Source organism: Hyperolius riggenbachi, chromosome 3 (assembly GCF_040937935.1).
Source record: "Hyperolius riggenbachi isolate aHypRig1 chromosome 3, aHypRig1.pri, whole genome shotgun sequence".
In the NCBI taxonomy this organism is placed as follows: Eukaryota; Metazoa; Chordata; class Amphibia; order Anura; family Hyperoliidae; genus Hyperolius; species Hyperolius riggenbachi.
The window spans coordinates 330,856,376-330,876,191 of NC_090648.1; the positions used below are offsets into that span (position 1 = coordinate 330,856,376).

A 19,816-nucleotide genomic window follows, 5' to 3' on the forward strand; every position below is an offset into this window, starting at 1 on the left:
ACACATTCAAAGTCCCTTATATCCCCTTTTCTCCCCATTTTTATGCGACGTTTGAATTTCAGGAACTTGTCTTCACCACATATAGATGTCTAAACACATTGATTTGTTCTGCCTTTGATGTTTGGCTGATTAGCTATTTGTGCTACCAAGCAATTGAGCATGTGTACCTAACGAAGTGGCAAATAAATAAGTAATATTTGTCTGCTGGTTATGAAAGCTGCTTGAAGGAGGACACGGGGGGATCCAAAAAACCCTCTTCGGGCTGGTGCACACCGAGCGGCTTTTTGGGCGTTTTCAGATCCGCTTGCGGCTGCGGATCTGCTTGGTCAATGTATCTCAATGGGGTGGTGCACACCAGAGCGGGGGGCGTTTTGCAGAAACGAAAAATGCCTGGGTGAGGCATTTTTTGGATTGCGGGTGCGTTTCTGCCTCAATGTTAAGTATAGGAAAAACGCAAACCGCTCTGAAAAACGGCACTTCAGAGCGGTTTTGCAGGCGTTTTTGTTACAGAAGCTGTTCAGTAACAGCTTTACTGTAACAATATATGAAATCTACTATACTGAAAACCGCAGCAGCAATCCGCAAAACGCTAGCAAAACGCCTCATAAAAATAAAAAAAAGCGTTTAAAAATCTGCTAGCATTTTGCGGATCTGCTAGCGGGTTTTGGTGTGCACCAGCCCTTCATGTACACTGGTTTACACTGTGAATTTTACTCCCTGAGATTACACACAGTCGCAAAGAATTCTGGGTCTTTTAAAGGTTTACCCGACCATTCTGATTAAACCACAAGCCCCGTCAGTAACATTCCACCTAAAGATGAGCTGCCAAAAGGATGACTGAGACAGCTGCAGATCTGATAGATAGACCAAGCAGAGTAAATCCATTTCAAGGCATTTTTCTACAAGGGGTGGAGTTATAAGCACCAAACCCTGCTGGTACCATACTCTAGACATTCTCCAGGGAAAGGTGTGAAAAATTCTCTGCCTTCTTCACAAACAAGGTGTCTACCATCCGTGCCAGCATTACACCAACATCAATTGACCACTGGACTTTGCATCTGCCTACTACCGTACCACCATGGCAAGTCTTTGACACTCTGAGTTAAGAAGATTTTGGAATTCTCATTCAAAGTCTCCGCCCCACTACCTGCGACCTGGATCCTGGCCCAACTGGATCCTTAATGCAGTGCCCAGAGCTGATCAGGCCATCACTTCACAAAATCACTCAGTGCTCCTTGCAAAGTGGACTTTTCCCAGAAGAACTAAAGAAAGCAATCATAAAACCCCTCTTGAAGAAACCATCACTAGATACTGATTCTGTAACCAACTACAGACCTGTTGCGAACTTACCATTCCTATCAAAAGTTATCGAGAAAGTAGTCGCCAACCAGCTGGAAGCCAGGCTTACAGATAACAACATCTTTGATACTTTTCAGTCAGGATTCAGGAAAAGGCACAGCACTGAAACAGCATTAGTCCGAGTAATGAATGATCTACTTACTGCAAGGGACAAGGGTGATTGCTCAATTTTGATTCTTCTTGACTTGTCTGCAGCATTTGATACTGTGGATCATGAAATACTAATCCAGCGACTGAAGAATTACTGTGGCCTAAGGGGTACTGTTCTTAGCTGGTTTCAGACCTTCTTATCTGGCAGGACACAGCAAGTATGTCTGGGCACACACTACTCTAATCCAGTGCCACTTCCCTATGGAGTTCCACAGGGTTCTGTACTATCACCATTACTCTTTGCAGTCTACATGCTCCCACTGGGCAAAATAATCCAGAACTATGGCCTAGGATACCATTGTTATGCAGATGACACACAAATGTATCTGTCCTTCAAGCCTGGCACCCAAGACCCATCAGCATCCATAAATGCGTGTCTAGTGGATTTACAAAATTGGATGAACACCAGCTGGCTGAGGCTGAACTCTGACAAAACAGAGGTGTTGGTGGTAGGTGGTCCACACATGATGGATAAAGTTCAAAACGCTCACCACCTCAAACTAGCAATTGGGGGAGATACTGTACAGTATAAAGACTCTGTGCGAAACCTTGGGGTGATCCTGGATGGAAATCTAAAACTCAAACAGCAGATATCAGCTGTCGTCAAGTCTTCCTTCTTCCATCTAAGAAATATAGCGAAAATCAAACACCTTATCCCAGCTGAAGACCTACCTGCCCTGGTTCATGCATTTGTATCCTCCCGCCTAGACTACTGCAATTCCCTGTTCATCGGATCTACAGATAAGGTTCTGCGCCCCTTACAGCTAGTACAGAATGCTGCAGCCAGACTCCTAGCCAATGCCCCCCGCAGCTCACACATCACCCCAGTACTGCAAACTCTTCACTGGTTGCCAGTAAAATGGAGAATCAATTTTAAGATTTGCCTGCTGACATTCAAGGCTCTACACCACATGGGACCCAAATACATAGCGGATCTATTGGAACTTTATGCCCCCTCCGCTCTGCCAACAAGATGAAGCTGGTTATTCCCAGGATACACTTAACATTTGGTGCTCGGGCCTTTTCCTACGCAGCCCCTACTCTATGGAACTCACTTCCACAATCAGTACGAGAGGCTCCCTCTCTGGACAGCTTTAAAAAAAGGCTAAAAACTCACCTCTTTTCCCGAGCCTTTGAGACTGCATAATGCAGGGTCACAGCGCTTTCAGTCTCCAGGGAGAAAAGCGCTATATAAATATTATTGTTATTGTTAGCGAATTGTATTACAAAGATGACGTGCCAGGGCATTATAACTTTTAAGCATTAGCGTACCTCTGTGTTTTCTATGAACACCATAGTTAATACTTGTAGTGCCAACATGTTACAAAACCCTGAAAAAGGAAGTTTAATTTCATTCAAAAAGTCTGACGTCCTACTTTGGCTTTCTACAGTATGTACAGTACTGACATCTGCATGGGGAAGATTGGGCTGTGATCTGAAGTGTGGATTTTAAGGGCCTTTTTGCACTTACTGCAACGTGTCACTGCCACCTAACATACCTCATCGAATTTCATGCTGAAAACGATCAGGAATCAGCCTTGTGACGCTGCCTTGCCAGCCCTACGCTGTCCCCCCTAAGATCAAATGTGCCCCCTCCCCCAGTGCACTATACTTTACCCGTCCGTGTCCGCCACTGGCTCCGTCCTCCATCCATACATGCTCCCCGCGTTTTTCGGAGTATCATGGCCATTTATGTGAAGTCACACATGCCCACGTTTACGTCGGCAACCACATGGGGCGAGTGTATGGACGGAGCCAGCGGCAGAAATGGACAGGTAAAGTATATTGCATCGGGGCAGGGCACATTTGACATTAGGGGGGATAGTGCTGGGGGTTTCATAGCATTTGTCGCTTATCTCGATATCGCTCGCCATTACCTCGTGTACCTGATTGACCACAACGGACCGACATCTTGTAGCATGTCTGATCGATACATGTGGCCAAATTCGGCCTGAAATTGGTCGCATTGTTCATCAGGCATGCCCTTGGCGGCACCGATTTTTATCTGATTTGATAATTTTTAAATCAGTCGATCGGCTGCCAAGTCGATAGATGTATGGCCACTATTGATCTTTTAGTATATTTTGGAGTTTGGAAAGAACAAGGAGAAAATCTACAAAATTGCATTTAAATAGTGTCATTGGATGTAGTAGCATGTTCAACAGTCACTGCATTGACTTCCTCATTGTTTGGAAAGTGTTTTGTTAATCTCTATGTCCACAGCAACAGCATTAATCATTTGTTCTGGTGTTTTTAATTTACAGTCACTATAACAAATGTATTTGGCAGCCTAGTGTGTATAAAACATGAACTGCTTTGAATTGAAAAGAATACCCTAGCAACACACTGTATACATTTTCTAATTAGAACAAACACAATGCACAGTTTTAAAAGAAGACAACTTGCTGTTTCTTTTTCTCTAACTGGTGTTCTAGTTTGATGTTCATGCATTATTGTTGCTGTCTTCCCCACATGGTGGAGGCATGGAGCTATTCTATGTCCAAGACTAGAAGTCTGTGAAGGATCCCTTTTTTTTTTTTCCTGCCTTTTAACACTGCTGGGATAATAATCTAAAAAGGTAAATTATTAGAGTTTAATGTAATGTCTGATATTGGGTATCTACAACTTAGAGGTAAGTAGACATGTCTAGCTCTACTAGAGACTTTATTATTTTGTACAATACATGAAGGGGGAAAAAGATGTCACACTAAAAGGTGTCACACATCGGCATACTTGGAATGTTTGTAGCTTGTTTACATAGACTAGGGTTTGTAGTGTTTTACTTATAAATGTACAGTAGTTATAATTATTTGTGTGTGTGTAACAGTAATGAGGTATTTCTCTGTGGTGCTTCAGTACCGCAGAGTGAAAAGGAGCATTTTTTTATTTTTTTGATGCTTATATACCTGAAAGTGGACACAAACTAAACTGATCATGCCTTGCACAATAATTCATTTTTTTTATTTTTTTATCTTTTTTTGTATAATCATTCATTTATTTGCAAATTGAAGAGCAGCCAGGTGCAAATCCCAGCCAGGGCACTATCTGCAGAGAGTTTGTATGTTTTCCCCATGTCTGCATGGGTTTCCTCTGGTCACACCAGTTTCCTCCCACACCCCAAAAAGCGTACAGATAAGTTAAAGAGGAAATGTCGCGAAAAGGGGGGAATAAATCAATACTTTGGAAAGTGAGACGTTAAAAAATAGAAAAGAGATCAAGAAATGATTGATAGCTTTGAAAAGACAAATAAAACAAAACAAAAAGACCGAGAGCCCAATATGGTGTAGTATGTTAGTAATCAAATGAAGATGAAATGAAAGTAAATGGTAGATGTACTCACAAGTCTGGGTTACCGCAAAGGCAACCACTGTAACTGCAGGTGGGGACAATTTTAAACTGACCCCACTCAGGTATTAAAGAGAACCTGTACTGAGTGAAAATATTTAAAATAAACACATGAGGTCACTTGAAATGAGCATTACATAGTTACCTTGCCATCAGTTCCTCTCAGAAGCCCACCATTTTCTTCTGACAATAATCCCTTCCAGTTCTGACAATATTTTGTCAGATCTGAAATATATCAGTTGCTGTCAGTAAAATATCAGTTGCTGTCAGTTATAGCTGAGAGGAAAACTGATGTACCAGGTAATGTCTATGTTTCCCTATGGCTCAAGTGGGCGATGTTACAGTTTAACTGTGTGCTGACCAGAAAGCTGTTATGGGTAATGGGCATTTTCAAAATGGAGGATGGAAAATTCCCTTGATCACAGTGAACAAACAGGACGCAGGACAGGAGAAAGACACCGAGGAGTAGACTACATGGAAGGTAAGTATGACTTGTGTATGCTTATTTTGACTTTTAATTTCAGTTCAGGTTTTCTTTAAGAAGTCGCTCTCTGTAGATAGAAAAATGGGGAAAACACCCCTCCACCCAGGGTGGACTGTGCAGTAATAAAAACAAGAATAACAGAGGCGCCAGCAAGTATAAAGTAATTAAAATCCGAATAAAATCCGCTTAAAAGGAAGGGTGTAGGTGGACACACCTCTCAGGTACAAAATAGACCATCGGGAGCTTTACCCGTGAAACGCGTTGCATACCTGGAGAATCCCCAATAAATTTTACTGTTATAAAATAACAGCGTATTGGCTGGTCTATTTTGTACCTGTGAGGTGTGTAGACCTACACCCTTCCTTTTAAGCGGATTTTAATTATTTTATACTTGCTGGCGCTTCTGTTATTCAAGAAATGATTAAAATTCGCCATGTAATTTGTTCATGTTGTTTGATCCACAATGAGCCAGCACATTACCCTCTTTACTACTGGCATTCAAGAAAAAAACTAGACCGCACCAACTGCCATTATTTATATCCACACCCACTAACATTGCAATAGGTTAAATCATTGTTTTTTTTATAGGTATACATATGCATAGAGGGAGAGAACGGTTGCTTGGCAGTTGGATACAGCTGTTATTTCCTACAATGCAACAAGGTTCACAGACACTGTCAGGACCTAGGGTCTGACATCACACTGTGGGAGGGGTTTCACCACTACATCAGCCCTACAGACCGCCCTGATGATCTATTTGAGAAAAGGTAAAGATTTCTCATGGGAAAGGGAATATCAGCTACTGATTGGTATTAAGTTCAATCCTGGGTTACAGTTCCTTTTTAACCTGCCTGGCGTTCTATTAAGATCGCCAGGCAGGCTGCGGGAGGGTTTTTTTTTAATAAAAAAAAAACTATTTCATGCAGCCAACTGAAAGTTGGCTGCATGAAAGCCCACTAGAGGGCGCTCCGGAGGCGATCTTCCGATCGCCTCCGGCGCCCAGAATAAACAAGGAAGGCCGCAATGAGCGGCCTTCCTTGTTTTGCTTATATCGTCGCCATAGCGACGAGCGGAGTGACGTCATCGACGTCAGCCGACGTCGTGACGTCAGCCGCCTCCGATCCAGCCCTTAGCGCTGGCCGGAACTTTTTGTTCCGGCTGCGCAGGGCTCAGGCGGCTAGGGGGGCCCTCTTTCGCCGCTGCTCGCGGCGAATCGCCGCAGAGCGGCGGCGATCAGGCAGCACGCGCGGCTGGCAAAGTGCCGGCTGCGTGTGCTGCTTTTTATTTCAGCCAAATCGGCCCAGCAGGGCCTGAGCGGCAGCCTCCGGCGGTACTGGACGAGCTGTGCTCGTCCAGACCGCCCAGCAGGTTAATGACACCCCCTAACAATGCAATAGGCTAAAAGTTTTTTTTTCCTTTTTTATGTACAGTATGTACATATGCACAGAGGGAGATACTGGTTGCTTGGCAGTTGGAAACTGCCTTTATGTCTCACAATGCAGTGAGGTTCACAGACAGCATACTGTCAGGACCTAGGTGCTGACATCACTCTGTGGGAGGTGTTTTACCACAATATCAGCCATACAGAAGACCCCCTGATGATCTATTCAAGAAAAGGTAAAGATTTCTTCGGAAAATGGGTGTTAGCTACTGATTGGGATGAAGTTTAATCCGTAGTTACAGTTCCTCTTTAATTGGCTTACCTCTAATATTGGCCCTAGATGGTTATGGACTTATATATTATAACTACTGTAGGGTTTAGATTGTGAGTACCTTTGAGGGACATTTAGTGACGTGACCATATATAGTTTGTAAAGCACTGCAGAAGATGTTGGCACTAAATAATAAACTGAAGCCTCAAGCCCTCATGTATCTATGATCCTCACTTTTATCTAGCTTTTATTCTGTACCACGCTATGGAAGATGGTGCTATAGAAATAACAAATAAGATCTTGTGGATCATTAGTATGAAAACTTTTGGGTTTTTTGTTGGCAAAGGAAGACCCAAAAATTATTCAAATTGTACTGTAATTTTATTACCAAAACCTCCTTAGTGCAGGTACCTGGATTACCATTATAGGATGTGTATGGTAATAAAACCGTAATTATACATGCAGCAGGTTTTTGTTTTGTTTTTTCAGTGGAAAGGTAATAAAACTGTTTTGTGTGAGGAAATCGTACTGGACGCATTATATTATCTGCAGCTTTAGAGGAAGCTTGTCCTGCCCAGGTGTACTTTTAAAAGGAACATTGTTAAAATGGAAGAAAATCCCAATGGTAAAAGATCTGTGATTTTACAATTTTTCTACTATCCCCAATCCCAGGATATTGGTAGTAAAATCGGTAATCTACTAATTCTTACATAAACACCTATCTATGCCTAACACTAACCCCAATATCAATGATAACCTGGAGCAGTGTCTCTGTGTCCTGTTACCACTGCCTCTCTGGCGCCCCAAAGCCAATGTCCTCCAGTGCTTAATGCCACTGCTCTCTGGCACCCAAAGCTTCTGTGTCCCCAGGAATTGTTGGCGGTAATAACGTATCTTTTGTTTCAGAGGTGAAAGTGTAGAAAAGTGTGCCTAGTGTCACTGTGTCCTGAAGCAGTTGAATTATACTGCTGCTCCTCTTACGCATAGCCCAGAGCTTATGTCCTATGGCTTAGTGGTGTAACCCGATTTATCCGTTAGCACTGGGCTCCGGCTGAGAGGAATCCACCAGACAATGACTCAGATGAAATTATCAAAGATTTATTTGTGACCTAAAGGTGGCCACTGTAGCTTCAATCAACCCGTAACACTTCAACACCACAATCCTCCTCCCTTGCACATCACAGGTCAAAATACACAATCTCCTAGTCTTCACAGCCGGTGCACCATCTATGAAAAGTATCTATCTAATGCTATAATTTTTAAAAGGCAGAATTTTGAAGATGGTTACTACTGTGACTTTGCTGCATTCTTTATTTAACTTGAGTTCTGTCAGAATTTGCTTTCTGTTACAGTATAATAATACATTATGGTTGCAGACAATTCCAGTAATTAACTGCAGTGTTCAAAGCACCCGATTCTATGCAGCTTTCTGCTGTGCAGTTTTAAGTTTGAATAGAGGGCTACAGTACTGCTTATCTTCCACTGTTGATTACATAGCAATACTGTAGCAGCATGAATTTATTTAAAAAAATGATTTCTGCATCTTCAGTCTGCTTTTCTACCCTCCAGTTTTGTTTCCTTTTGGGACAAGCAGCTTTGAGACGTGTGTGTGTGTGTGTGTGTGTGTGTGCGTGCGTGCGTGCGTGCGTGCGTGCGTGCGTGCGTGCGTGCGTGCGTGCGTGTGTTAGTCTTGTATCCTGGTGACAAGCGAAACCCCTATCTAATTGATCTCTGCTAGCGAATTATCAGACAGGTTTGATACCTTGTAGGGTCATGCTTAATCCCTTGAACATCAGCCAGGCGTCTCTTCTTGCATCCATCTCCTACAAGTGCAGGTAAATGTAAGTGCCAAGGGCATGCTGAAGCTCAGGTTTTATATGCATCCTACAAAAAAAAATATTTTAACAGTTCTGCCATGTCTGAATTTATAATGGTTAATTGAGATTTGTGGCCTGATTTACAGTTAGCAAATGTTTATCTTTAAAGCGGTATTAAACTCTGACATATTTTAAAAAAAAGTGTTTTTCTACCTTTTACAACCCATAAGGTGGCCACTAATGATGCAATTTGCTGAATGGTTGATTACGAATGATTCTTCGTATGAACAAACGTAAACGATCGTTTGAGACCACTAATGGACAAAAATCTCTTAACCAATCTGATCAGATTGATGGGAACCGAAATTCGGATTGATTTCATTAATCTGATTGCATTGGTTAGGAGATTTTTGTCCATTAGTGGTCCCAAATGATCATTTACAATCCTTCATATGAAGAATCGTTTGTAATCGATTGTTAAGCAAATTGTATCATTAGTGGCCACCTATACAGTTATCATATTTGCGTTTGTGCACAAGTAGTATTGATTTAGAAATTACAAGTTCCCAAAGTACAGTTTTATTTGCTCTGAAAGCTGCCATTGCGTTTCATTCATAGCTACAGTATTTATATATTGTAATGTGCCCAGTGAATCTTTCTCAGCTGTCTCCTGAGATAGACACGTTAGAAGGAATCTGCTGTATTTCACTGGGAAATCATCGTAGTGTATGGGTACCTTTTTTTTTTTTAGTCCTGTGTTTAACTGCTTGAATGCTATTCTGCTAAAAATAATTGTGGTATTCTATTATACTGTATGCTGTAAATAATCTTTTTAGAGCAAAGAAGAAATGCTGGGTTTCATACCGCTTTAAAACTTAAAGTGGAAGTGCCCATAAAGTGTATAAAACAGTTTCTGCTCTGCAGTTCCAACCATAACGAAGTGGAAATCCTTACCAAAAGTGTGTAGGCTCTTATAGCAGCAAAGGGGGAAAACAACACTATCTTAATACCTATGGCTTTTTAATCCTATGGCTATCAAGCACATATGGGTGTGATCATGTTTCTACATTTTTTAGTTATGTAATAATATGTAATAATATTACAGTTTATAGTAACCAGACACACTTAAGGTGACTTAAGGTGACTATGATGTGAAAAAAAAAAACTTCAGAGACAATGAACAATGAATTGTATGTGTATTATGGATAAATTATAGAACATTAGAAAAGAGTCTCATAGTTTTATTTTCAGTTATAGCGTAAAGGCCCATACACACGTCGGATTTTTCCTGAACGTCCCGTCGTTCAGTCGTCCGCACGCCAAATCGGGCGTGTGTACAGTCCGTCGTTTGGGTGATAAGACTCATTTTGAGACCAGTCTTATTACCCAAACGACGGACTGTACACACGCCCGATTTGGCGTGCGGACGACTGAACGACGGGACGTTCAAATGACCCGTCCTTTGGAAAAATCCGACGTGTGTATGGACCTTTATTTAGAATCTTGCATCATTCTGTCATGCTTCTCATGCAGTTTAGAAACCGCAATCTGTATTGTAAGCTAAACAGAGCAAAGCTAATAACACTTTGAACTCAAGCTGTCTCTCACTGTTGGCTGTTTAAGCTATTTAGAAAACAGAACTAAGTTCAACCAAGTTGGTGGTGTAGCTCAGAGAAGCACTTTTGCATAGATAACAACTCAAGTGTTTTAACTCTTTCTATACTGGGAACAACATGAGACTTTTTTCATTGCTACTAATGTTCTATTTGTTATCTGTACTACACCTACAATCCTTTATCTCATAAGTTCATTTTCCCTTCATATTTTCTTATCTACTTGAGGACCGCAGTGTTAAACACCCTACCGATTAGGCTCTTTTTTGTTGCACTGGGCTGTGCAGGCTTTTCAGCCTCCTTCACAGCCCAGTGATCGGACTCGCCTCCTTTTTTTTGTCCCTAAGGGGACATGCCGCCTGAGGTGTCCGATGCTGTGGCAGTAGTTGTTTTATTTTTTTCAGCCTGTACCAGGCATTTTCACCCTCCCTTCCTCCTCCCTCCCCTTCCTGCATTTGAACAGGACGACGATCCGTCCTGTTCTGCCTCTCATAGGCATCAGCCTATGAGAGGATGGCGATCCCCGGCCAATCAGAGACCGGGGATCGCCGATCTCGTACAGCGTTGCCGGAGCCCACAGCGCTGTACGGATGTAAACAAAGGAGATTTCTTTCCCCTTTCGTTTACAAACAGCCTGCTAGCCGCAATCAGCGGCTAGCAGGCTTATCACGGAGCTCCGTGAACGGGCAGGGAACGATCGCACATGTACGCAGCTGTTCCCTGGGAAACCGTTGGCGTGACGCGGTCGTTAGGTAGTTAACTGCTATTAAAAGCTTATTTAATTTGCAATCTTTGCATACTTTAAAAATAATTACATGTCTGATTAAAATCATTATGGCCAATGCTAGCATTTCCCATCAAATACATACTGTATTATATCACCATATATTGGTGAATTATTTTTTTTTCATGTCTCTTTAAACTGATTTTAGACTGATTTAACACTGTGCTGAGAACAAGGGAGAGATGTCCTTACAAACAAGGATAAATGGATTTACAGCCTGGATGAATGTGCGTCTGCTGGAAGTTAATGGACGTGTCAATAATGCCCTATGTGACTTGTTCCAAGGCACCAGCATGAAGCTTCTTCTTGAAAGTAAGTTTTTCCCATTAATTAAAAGGCTACTTATTATTTATGCTTACTCTAGCAAGAATGGCAGCAGTTATACTTAGTATTCATGTCTGTCATCTTCTGCTTTACTGGATTGTTTTTAGTAAAGAAATTGCAATATTCTTTTGATTTTAAAAACATTTAAATGTTAATTAAAGGAATACTGTAAGGGGGTCGGAGGAAAATGAGTTGAACTTACCCGGGGCTTCTAATGGTCCCCCGCAGACATCCTGTGCCCACGCAGCGACTCATCGATGCTCCGACCCCGCCTCCGGTTCACATCTGGAATTTCAGACTTTAAAGTCTGAAAACCACTGTGCCTGCGTTGATGTGTCCTTGCTCCCGCTGATGTCACCAGGAGCATACTGTGTAGGCCCAGTATGGTCTGTGCCTGCACAGTATGCTCCTGGTGACATCAGCGGGAGCAAGGACACGGAAACGCAGGTGCAGTGGTTTTCAGACTTTAAAGTCTGAAATTCCAGATGTGAACAGGAGGCGGGGCCGGAGCATCGGTGAGTGGCTGCACGGGCACAGGATGTCTGCGGGGGACCATTAGAAGCCCTGGGTAAGTTCAACTCATTTCCCCAACCCCTTCAGTAGTCCTTTAAAACAGTAATCCTCTTTTGTAGCTTTCTTAGATGAGGTACACAAATGATTATCTACAGTATAAAGCGATTCACAGTGGATCACCTGATGACAAACCTACATTGTAAAAAAACCTCTCAACTTTTTGTTTTATATTGCTCTGTAAAGCTACGAGCCAGTGCCAGATATGTTTGCATTGTGTTTTGTGCCTCTTCCAAATTAACATGTACCAAAGTCTCCATTAGTCAGTAGGGATTGGAATTATTTGCAAATATATTTTAGATGTTTCAGAACAGCTTTAGATGTCCATGGCATATAGATGCAGACCTCAGAGGCAGTCTAAGGGTTAATCATTACATATGATCTTACCAAATATTCTTAAAGAACAACTATCTAAGAAACTGTCCTCCTGTAAACACCACATACCTATAGAGCTTTTAGCCAGCAACAAGAGAAAGCTTTTCAGAAGTCGCTCATCACAGCCTGTGTGAAAAAAATGCTTAGTTTATAAGCTGTTTGTGTCAGCATCAGGCCAGAGTCTAGAGCTATACCATGAAGGTAGGTTCCACTTCTCTGTCACTATTCACAGATGAATGATTTACTGTTTGTTTCTGCCCTGTTTACACACACTGCTTTTTCACTGATCGTATGATAACAGCTGAGGGATTTGTCAGCTACAGAGAAAGGATCTGAAGAGAAGGACCTGTACTTTATTCATATTCTTGCATGCTTCCCCCCTCCCATTCAGAATGAGCTCTTCCTGTCTGTAAACTGTTTACACAGCAAGGCAGAGAGAGAGAGATAGACTCAGGATCAGGCACACAGAGCTGCAGCTGAGGAGTTATTTACACATCTGTTTGAAGCTGTATTTCCACTTTCTTCTGAACACATTTTACTCATATGATTACAGTTAGTGAAGATTGTTTCTGTATGCTGGATGTGCTGGACACCAGGCATGGGCGAACATTCGGATAGTTGCTATCCAGATTCACCCAGTAATGCTGTGCGGGCTGGGCGGGAGGTCAAGCTTATCCTTCTGACGTCTTCTTTGTCCGTCCCTCGTCGCCTCCCACAATGCATTCCACTCAGCGCTCATGTGACTACAAACACTTCCTCCTTCCAGGTTGAAGGAGGAAGTGTTTGTAGTCACGTGAGCGCCAAGTGGAACTCATCGTGGGAGGCGACGAGGGATGGACAAAGAAGACGTCAGAAGGGTAAGCTTGAAACCCCCCCCCCCCCCCCCCCCCCGCCCAGCCCGCACAGCATTACTGGGTGAATCCGGATAGGAACTATCCGGATTCACCCGAATCCGGATGTTCACCCATGCCTGCTGGACACAGTCCTCCATAGTAATGCCCACAGTGAAAACTGTTCTCTGTGTCATATTTTTTCACATAAAACATGAAAAGCTGAAAAAAAGCCTTTGTATTGCTATTTGCTAGTAATTACTGGAAATATGAGGCATTTAGAATTTTAGTGAACTTCGATAGTTCTCCTTTATATACAGTAAATTGATCATGCAAAGCTTTATAATGTAAGTTCACCTCATGGGTAGGAACGATAGATGTTCAGTTAGTGGTAAATCTAACAATTAAACAGCTGATTATACATTTTTATCAGAAAATTATATTTATTAGTAGAGTAAAAACTTAATTAGGATCAAAATACTTTATAAAATGCCATGTGCAGTTGCATGTGGCTGTAAAGTACTATTCGTTATCAAATCTTAGTCTGATTCACATTTTCTAGAACAAAAGGTAGAACATTATTTATTTGGAGGAAAGATTCTGTATACAGTACAGTTAAGGTCACCATGCTCACTCAACCTCCCTGGCGGTAAGCCCGACCTCCGGTCTGGCTATGCCGCGCAGGAGGATTTCTCAGGCCCTGCTGGGCCGATTTGCATAATTCTTTTTTGTACACGCAGCTAGCACTTTGCTAGCTGCGTGTACTTCCCGATCGCCGCTACCCCTTGCGCAGCCTGGCCTATCAGCAGCAGGCAGCGCTGAGGGGTGGATCGGGACTCCCGATGACGTTACAACAACGATGACGATCGTCGCCATGGCCACGGCGGAAGCCAAACAGGAAATCCCATTCTGAAAGGGATTTCCTGTTTGCGTTGATCGGCAGAGGCGATCAGAGGGGGTGGGTGGATGCCGCTGCACAGGCTAGCTACATGATTAAAAAAAATGAAAGTGCTGTGCTGCCCCCTGGCGGTTTTAATAGACCGCCAGGGACTTTAATGTGGCACACACATGTTCCCAATGAAGGGGGTAACACCATAAATGGGCATTTGAAACCCACTGTTGCAGAAGAATGTGAGGTAAATGTTGCACTTCTACAATTCCATGGCCTGATTTGTATTGTTTTCTAGCTGGCCTGAGTTTTTATGGCTGTGATGCCACATAGAAGTAAAATGCTATTTTCTAATAAGAATTTCAGAGTAGACACTTCCTAGCTACTTGGTCTCTTCTGGCATCCTAGCCTGCTGTTGCTATGGAAGAGGAAATCTCATTATTCTGCTGCACATTATGGGCTGGTTTCAAGTCTGGTGTCAGGGGAACACAGGTAGTGCTCCAGTACTGGGCCCATCAGAGTGCTGCCTTTCATTATCTTACAAGAGGTACAGACTAACCAGCAAGCTCATGGTGACCCAGAACTCATTGGAGTGTGTAAGGGACTACAATGGTCCTAAAAGCCCCCTTACTAAGATGTTAAGAAAAACAAAAATTTGCTTTCCTAAAACAGAAAGAATTTGCGATAATTCAGGTTGGAGTGAGCTCAAGATGTCTCCCAGAGCACCACTGCTGAATATATGCAAATTAACCATTGTACCCTTAGAAGCTAAACACACCTCCAGAACCACTGGAATGCAATGATGTGTCAGCTTGTTAAATTGTACAGAGCCATAATAATCCAACATGCATACAGACTGTTTCGGATTGTTTGATCCTCATCAGTGCATGGCATGGATTAATTTGGCTCTATGGAGTAGGGCTTGTAAACCGAGAGGTACAGACTAACCAGCAAGCTCATGGTGACCCAGAACTCATTGGAGTGTGTAAGGGACTACAATGGTCCTAAAAGCCCCCTTACAAGAGGAGTTTACAAATGTTCCTTGCATCCTTTTATAGATTCTGTGGTGGCCTTGACTAGTTGCCATGCTAATCAATCCCATCTCCACAAACAAGCAGGGGCCACCATGACTGCTGAGGAGGAGGATGGGGGAAGGGACTCTGCTGCAGGCAAGGTTTTTTTGAAGAGGGACATGTGGAAAGAGATGTGCAGCAGACTTTACTTGCCCTCTAAAACAAGGGACCTACTCAGGGTTGATTTGGAGTTTCTGCAGTAGCAACCACCAGTAGGAGGAGAGGCACTTAAAGTGGATCCGAGGTGATAATTGTGTTCCTTTCCTATTGTTTATAGGGCATTCCTCAAGCCAAATACTTTTTTGTTTTTGTTTTAAGACTCTAATTCCCTATAAACTAAAAAGCCACGCCCACAGGTTTTCAGAGAGCCTTGGCAGTAGCAAGGGCTCATGGGAGCTCAGTCTAGGCAGGAGGAGGGGGAGGTGTTACTAGCCATTGATTTCAGAGGCAGAGGGGAGGAGAGAGGAGGATAGGGGATTAGGCTGATGGCTCAAGATACAGATAAGCCTGCCTATGTATAATGTTTACAAACAACATGGCTGCTGTCATTGTATCACAGGAATTAAATAATCATATTCTTCCTGTCCTCCGATATCCCTACCATCATTATGGGCGACCTTAACATTCATGTTGACACCAACAATTCTGCCGCCACTAAACTTCTGTCACTTACTTCCTCCTACGGCCTGTCTCAGTGGTCCACTGCTCCAACTCACTCTAATGGTCATACACTTGACCTCATATTCACTCGTCTCTGTTCTATCACTGATTTCACTAATTCTCCTCTCCCGCTCTCTGATCATAACCTACTAAACTTCTCTCTTTCCTCCTCTCTTCCTACCACCCTGCCTCAAGCACGCTCATATACACGCAGGAACTACCGCAACATAGACATGCAATCTGTCTCTGATGCCTTGGCACCTCTCCTCACACAACCATTCACTGACCCTGACTCAGCAGCTGCACACTATCACTGCTCAATCACGCAAGTCATGGATGAAATCGCACCCCTCACCAATGTCCGCCCGCACCGTGTCAGTCGCCAACCCTGGCTGACCAAAGCTACTAAACAGCTAAAGGGGGGCTCTAGGGTAGCTGAACGCCGTTGGAGAAAAACTAATACGAATGAGGATTTCATTACTTACAAAAAAAGAGTTGAACAAGTTTAAAACCGCTCTCTCTTCTGCAAAACAATCATACTTCTCCTCCCTCATATCCTCCCACTTGCACAATCCAAAGCGCCTGTTCAGTACTTTCAACTCCCTTCTCCGTCCACCCCCTCCTCCTCCTTCTTCATGCTTATCAGCTGAAGAATTTGCAACATACTTTACAGATAAAATTGCAAAAATCCGTAGTGTGTTTTCCACGCAGACATCAAACTCCATCTCCACTCCTCTTGTTGACTGCTCTCTTTCCAGTTTCTCTCCACTCTCTGAACATTCGCTCTCTTCCCTTATCTCCAAATCCCATCTAACCACCTGTTCTTTGGATCCTATCCCATCACATCTCATTCCACAGCTATCCACATCCCTCATCCCTGCCCTAACATCGCTGTTTAACCTATCCCTCTCCACCGGAATTTTTCCATCCTCACTCAAGAGGGCTGTTGTAACACCACTACTTAAAAAACCATCTCTAGACCCCACCGAACTTGCTAACTACCGCCCAGTGTCACTTCTTCCATTTGCATCTAAATTACTTGAACGCCACATCCATGCAGAACTAAGTCAGTATTTATCTGCAAATTCCTTGCTCGATCAGTTCCAATCTGGCTTCCGGCCAAACCACTCCACAGAAACAGCCCTCACCAAAGTAGCTAATGATCTCCTCACAGCTAAATCCAAAGGCTATTATTCCATACTCATCCTTCTAGATCTGTCATCAGCATTCGAAACTGTCGACCACACTCTACTCCTACAGATCCTTTCATCTATAGGAATAAAGGACCTCTCTCTCTCCTGGATATCTTCCTACCTCTCTGGAAGGTCTTTCACTGTTTCTTATTCAGATCAGGCCTCCTCTTCACATTCTCTGTCTGTAGGGGTACCTCAAGGCTCTGTCCTCGGTCCCCTCCTCTTCTCCATCTACATGCACGGTCTTGGTAACTTAATCAGCTCATTTGGTTTCCAATACCACCTATATGCAGACGATACACAACTGTACCTCTCGGCCCCAGACCTTAATTCCCTCCTCACCCGGGTTCCCGACTGCCTGTCCGTTATCTCCTCTTTCATGTCCTCTCGTTTCTTAAAACTTAATATGAATAAAACTGAACTAATAGTCTTTCCACCATCCCTGTCCACCCCTTTGCCTGATATTACAATAAATGTTAACAACACGTCTATAACATCAGTTCCCAAAGCACGGTGCTTGGGGGTAATATTTGATTCCTCTCTCTCATTTACTCCTCACATTAACTCCCTAACCAGCTCCTGCCATTTCCAACTGAAAAACATAGCACATATCCGACCTTTTCTCTCCCATGACACAACCAAAATGTTAGTACATGCTCTTATTATATCTCGATTGGACTATTGCAATATATTGCTTGGTGGACTTCCAACTAACCGACTAACACCGCTCAATTCTGTACTGAACTCTGCTGCTCGACTCATTCATCTCTCCTCTCGCTCTTCCTCTGCTGACCCTCTCTGTCAAGCTCTTCACTGGCTACCAGTTAATGAGAGGATTCAGTTCAAACTCTTAACCATAACCTACAAAGCTCTCCACAATCTCTCTCCCCTGTACATCTCCTCACTAGTCTCCAGATACCAACCCAACTGCAATCTCAGATCTGCACACGAGCTTCTTCTATCCTCTTCTACAATTACCTCCTCACATTCACGTGTACAAGACTTCTCACGTGCCTCACCCCTCCTCTGGAATGCCCTTCCACAACACATCCGCCACTCTCCCACCTTCGAAATCTTTAAACGCTCCCTCAAAACCCACCTTTTCCGACAAGCATATTCTCTAGCTTAGGCCATGCACCCACTAAATAACCTAATTACGCACTGCCTGTACATATACTGTATACTTCCCCCACCTCTTGTTTCCACCCCATTCCTTTAGATTGTAAGCTCGCAAGGGCTGGGCTCTCACCCTTTTGTGTCATGGAATGTTATTAATTAATTCGATTGCACACTGTTAGAAATTTATACATTTTAGTCATCATGTTAAATCAAGTTGTAATCAGCAGTGCTGTATCTTGTATCAGTGTTCATATTTCATGTATATCATTGTCTGTATCATTATGTATCCCTTGTTTGTTTTCTTACATTGTACAGCTCCACGGAATATGTTGATACTTTATAAATAAATAAATAAATAATAATAATAATAATAATATTCTATTAAAACTGTTTGCAGCTAGATTTACTGTGTAAACCATCTAAACTTTAGATAAGATATACTGTATAGACAAGTTACTTGTTATAGTTAGTGTTTTATCTCGGATCCGCTGTAAGTTATTTTGGCGAAGAGGATTGATACTTTAATTGCAAAGGTAGAATGCTGTTTTGCCTTAGGTAGCCTAGGTTTGCAAGATCGTTTATTCTTCAGCTTTGACGTACCTTAGTTAACAACTTGCTTAAGCCGGCGGGAGCAGGCGTGGCTGTGCTGCGATCGCGTCATTCAGATCGCCGCATACAAAGTGGATAATACGCTTTGTAATGTACACAAAGCGTATTATACAGGCTGCCTCCTGCCCTGGTGGTCCCAGTGATCGAGGGACCACCAGGGCAGACTGCAGCCACGCAGGTAAGCACCCAAGCACACTGATCTCCCCCCCCCCTTCCCTCTGATCGCCCCAGGGCTGTGGAGTCGGTCCAAAAATTCACCGACTCCGACTCCTCAGTTTAGGATTCCACCGACTCCGACTCCTCTAATTTGCATATTACAATTTTCTTGATTAGAAGTATGTAACATGAAATTCGTCTCTTAACTGCCAACGCTTAGGAATTTTACAAGACAACTGAAGTGAGAAGGATATGTAGACTACTATATTTATTCCCTTTAGACTAAAACTAGTCCTTGGTAAGAGTACTTGTAAAAGGTACAAACCGGAACAAAGAACATCTATCAGGCCCTAGGCAATGTAACTGTGGGTACATGTAAGACTGATGTGCAGGTACTCTGCAGGGGAATGAGGAGATTCTTCCTCTATTACACATTCTTCATGCACAATCTGAACAAGGTTTATGGGTGACAGACAACACCTCTGTGTTTAATGTGCACAGCATTCTCAGTGGATTCCCTGCAGCTCTGTGGGGAGTGCATATGTAGAGTATAGTATTACTGTGTAACAAAGTAAACCTGAGACAGATGAAATTAAAGTTTTATACAGACCTGGGGCTTCCTCCAGCCGCCTTCAGGATAATCAGTCCCTCGTTGTCCTCCTCCTCCACCACCTGGATCTTCTGCTATTAGTCCAGTTAGTGTTTTATCTCGGATCCGCTGTAAGTTATTTTGGCGAAGAGGATTGATACTTTAATTGCAAAGGTAGAATGCTGTTTTGCCTTAGGTAGCCTAGGTTTGCAAGATCGTTTATTC

The 19,816-nt window shown here is 43.0% G+C and overlaps 1 protein-coding gene across 1 annotated transcript in view; it reads left to right on the plus strand.

Annotated features, from left to right (window-relative positions):
• Positions 1-3,959: 3,959 nt before the first annotated feature.
• Positions 3,960-19,816, plus strand: part of LOC137562325 (uncharacterized) — a 228,780-nt gene continuing 212,923 nt past the window's right edge. Inside the window, exons 1-2 of the mRNA XM_068273662.1 lie at positions 3,960-4,087; positions 11,353-11,516. Coding sequence (XP_068129763.1) covers positions 11,387-11,516 — 130 coding nt within the window. The 5' untranslated portion in view covers positions 3,960-4,087; positions 11,353-11,386. The remainder of the gene's footprint in view (positions 4,088-11,352; positions 11,517-19,816) is intronic.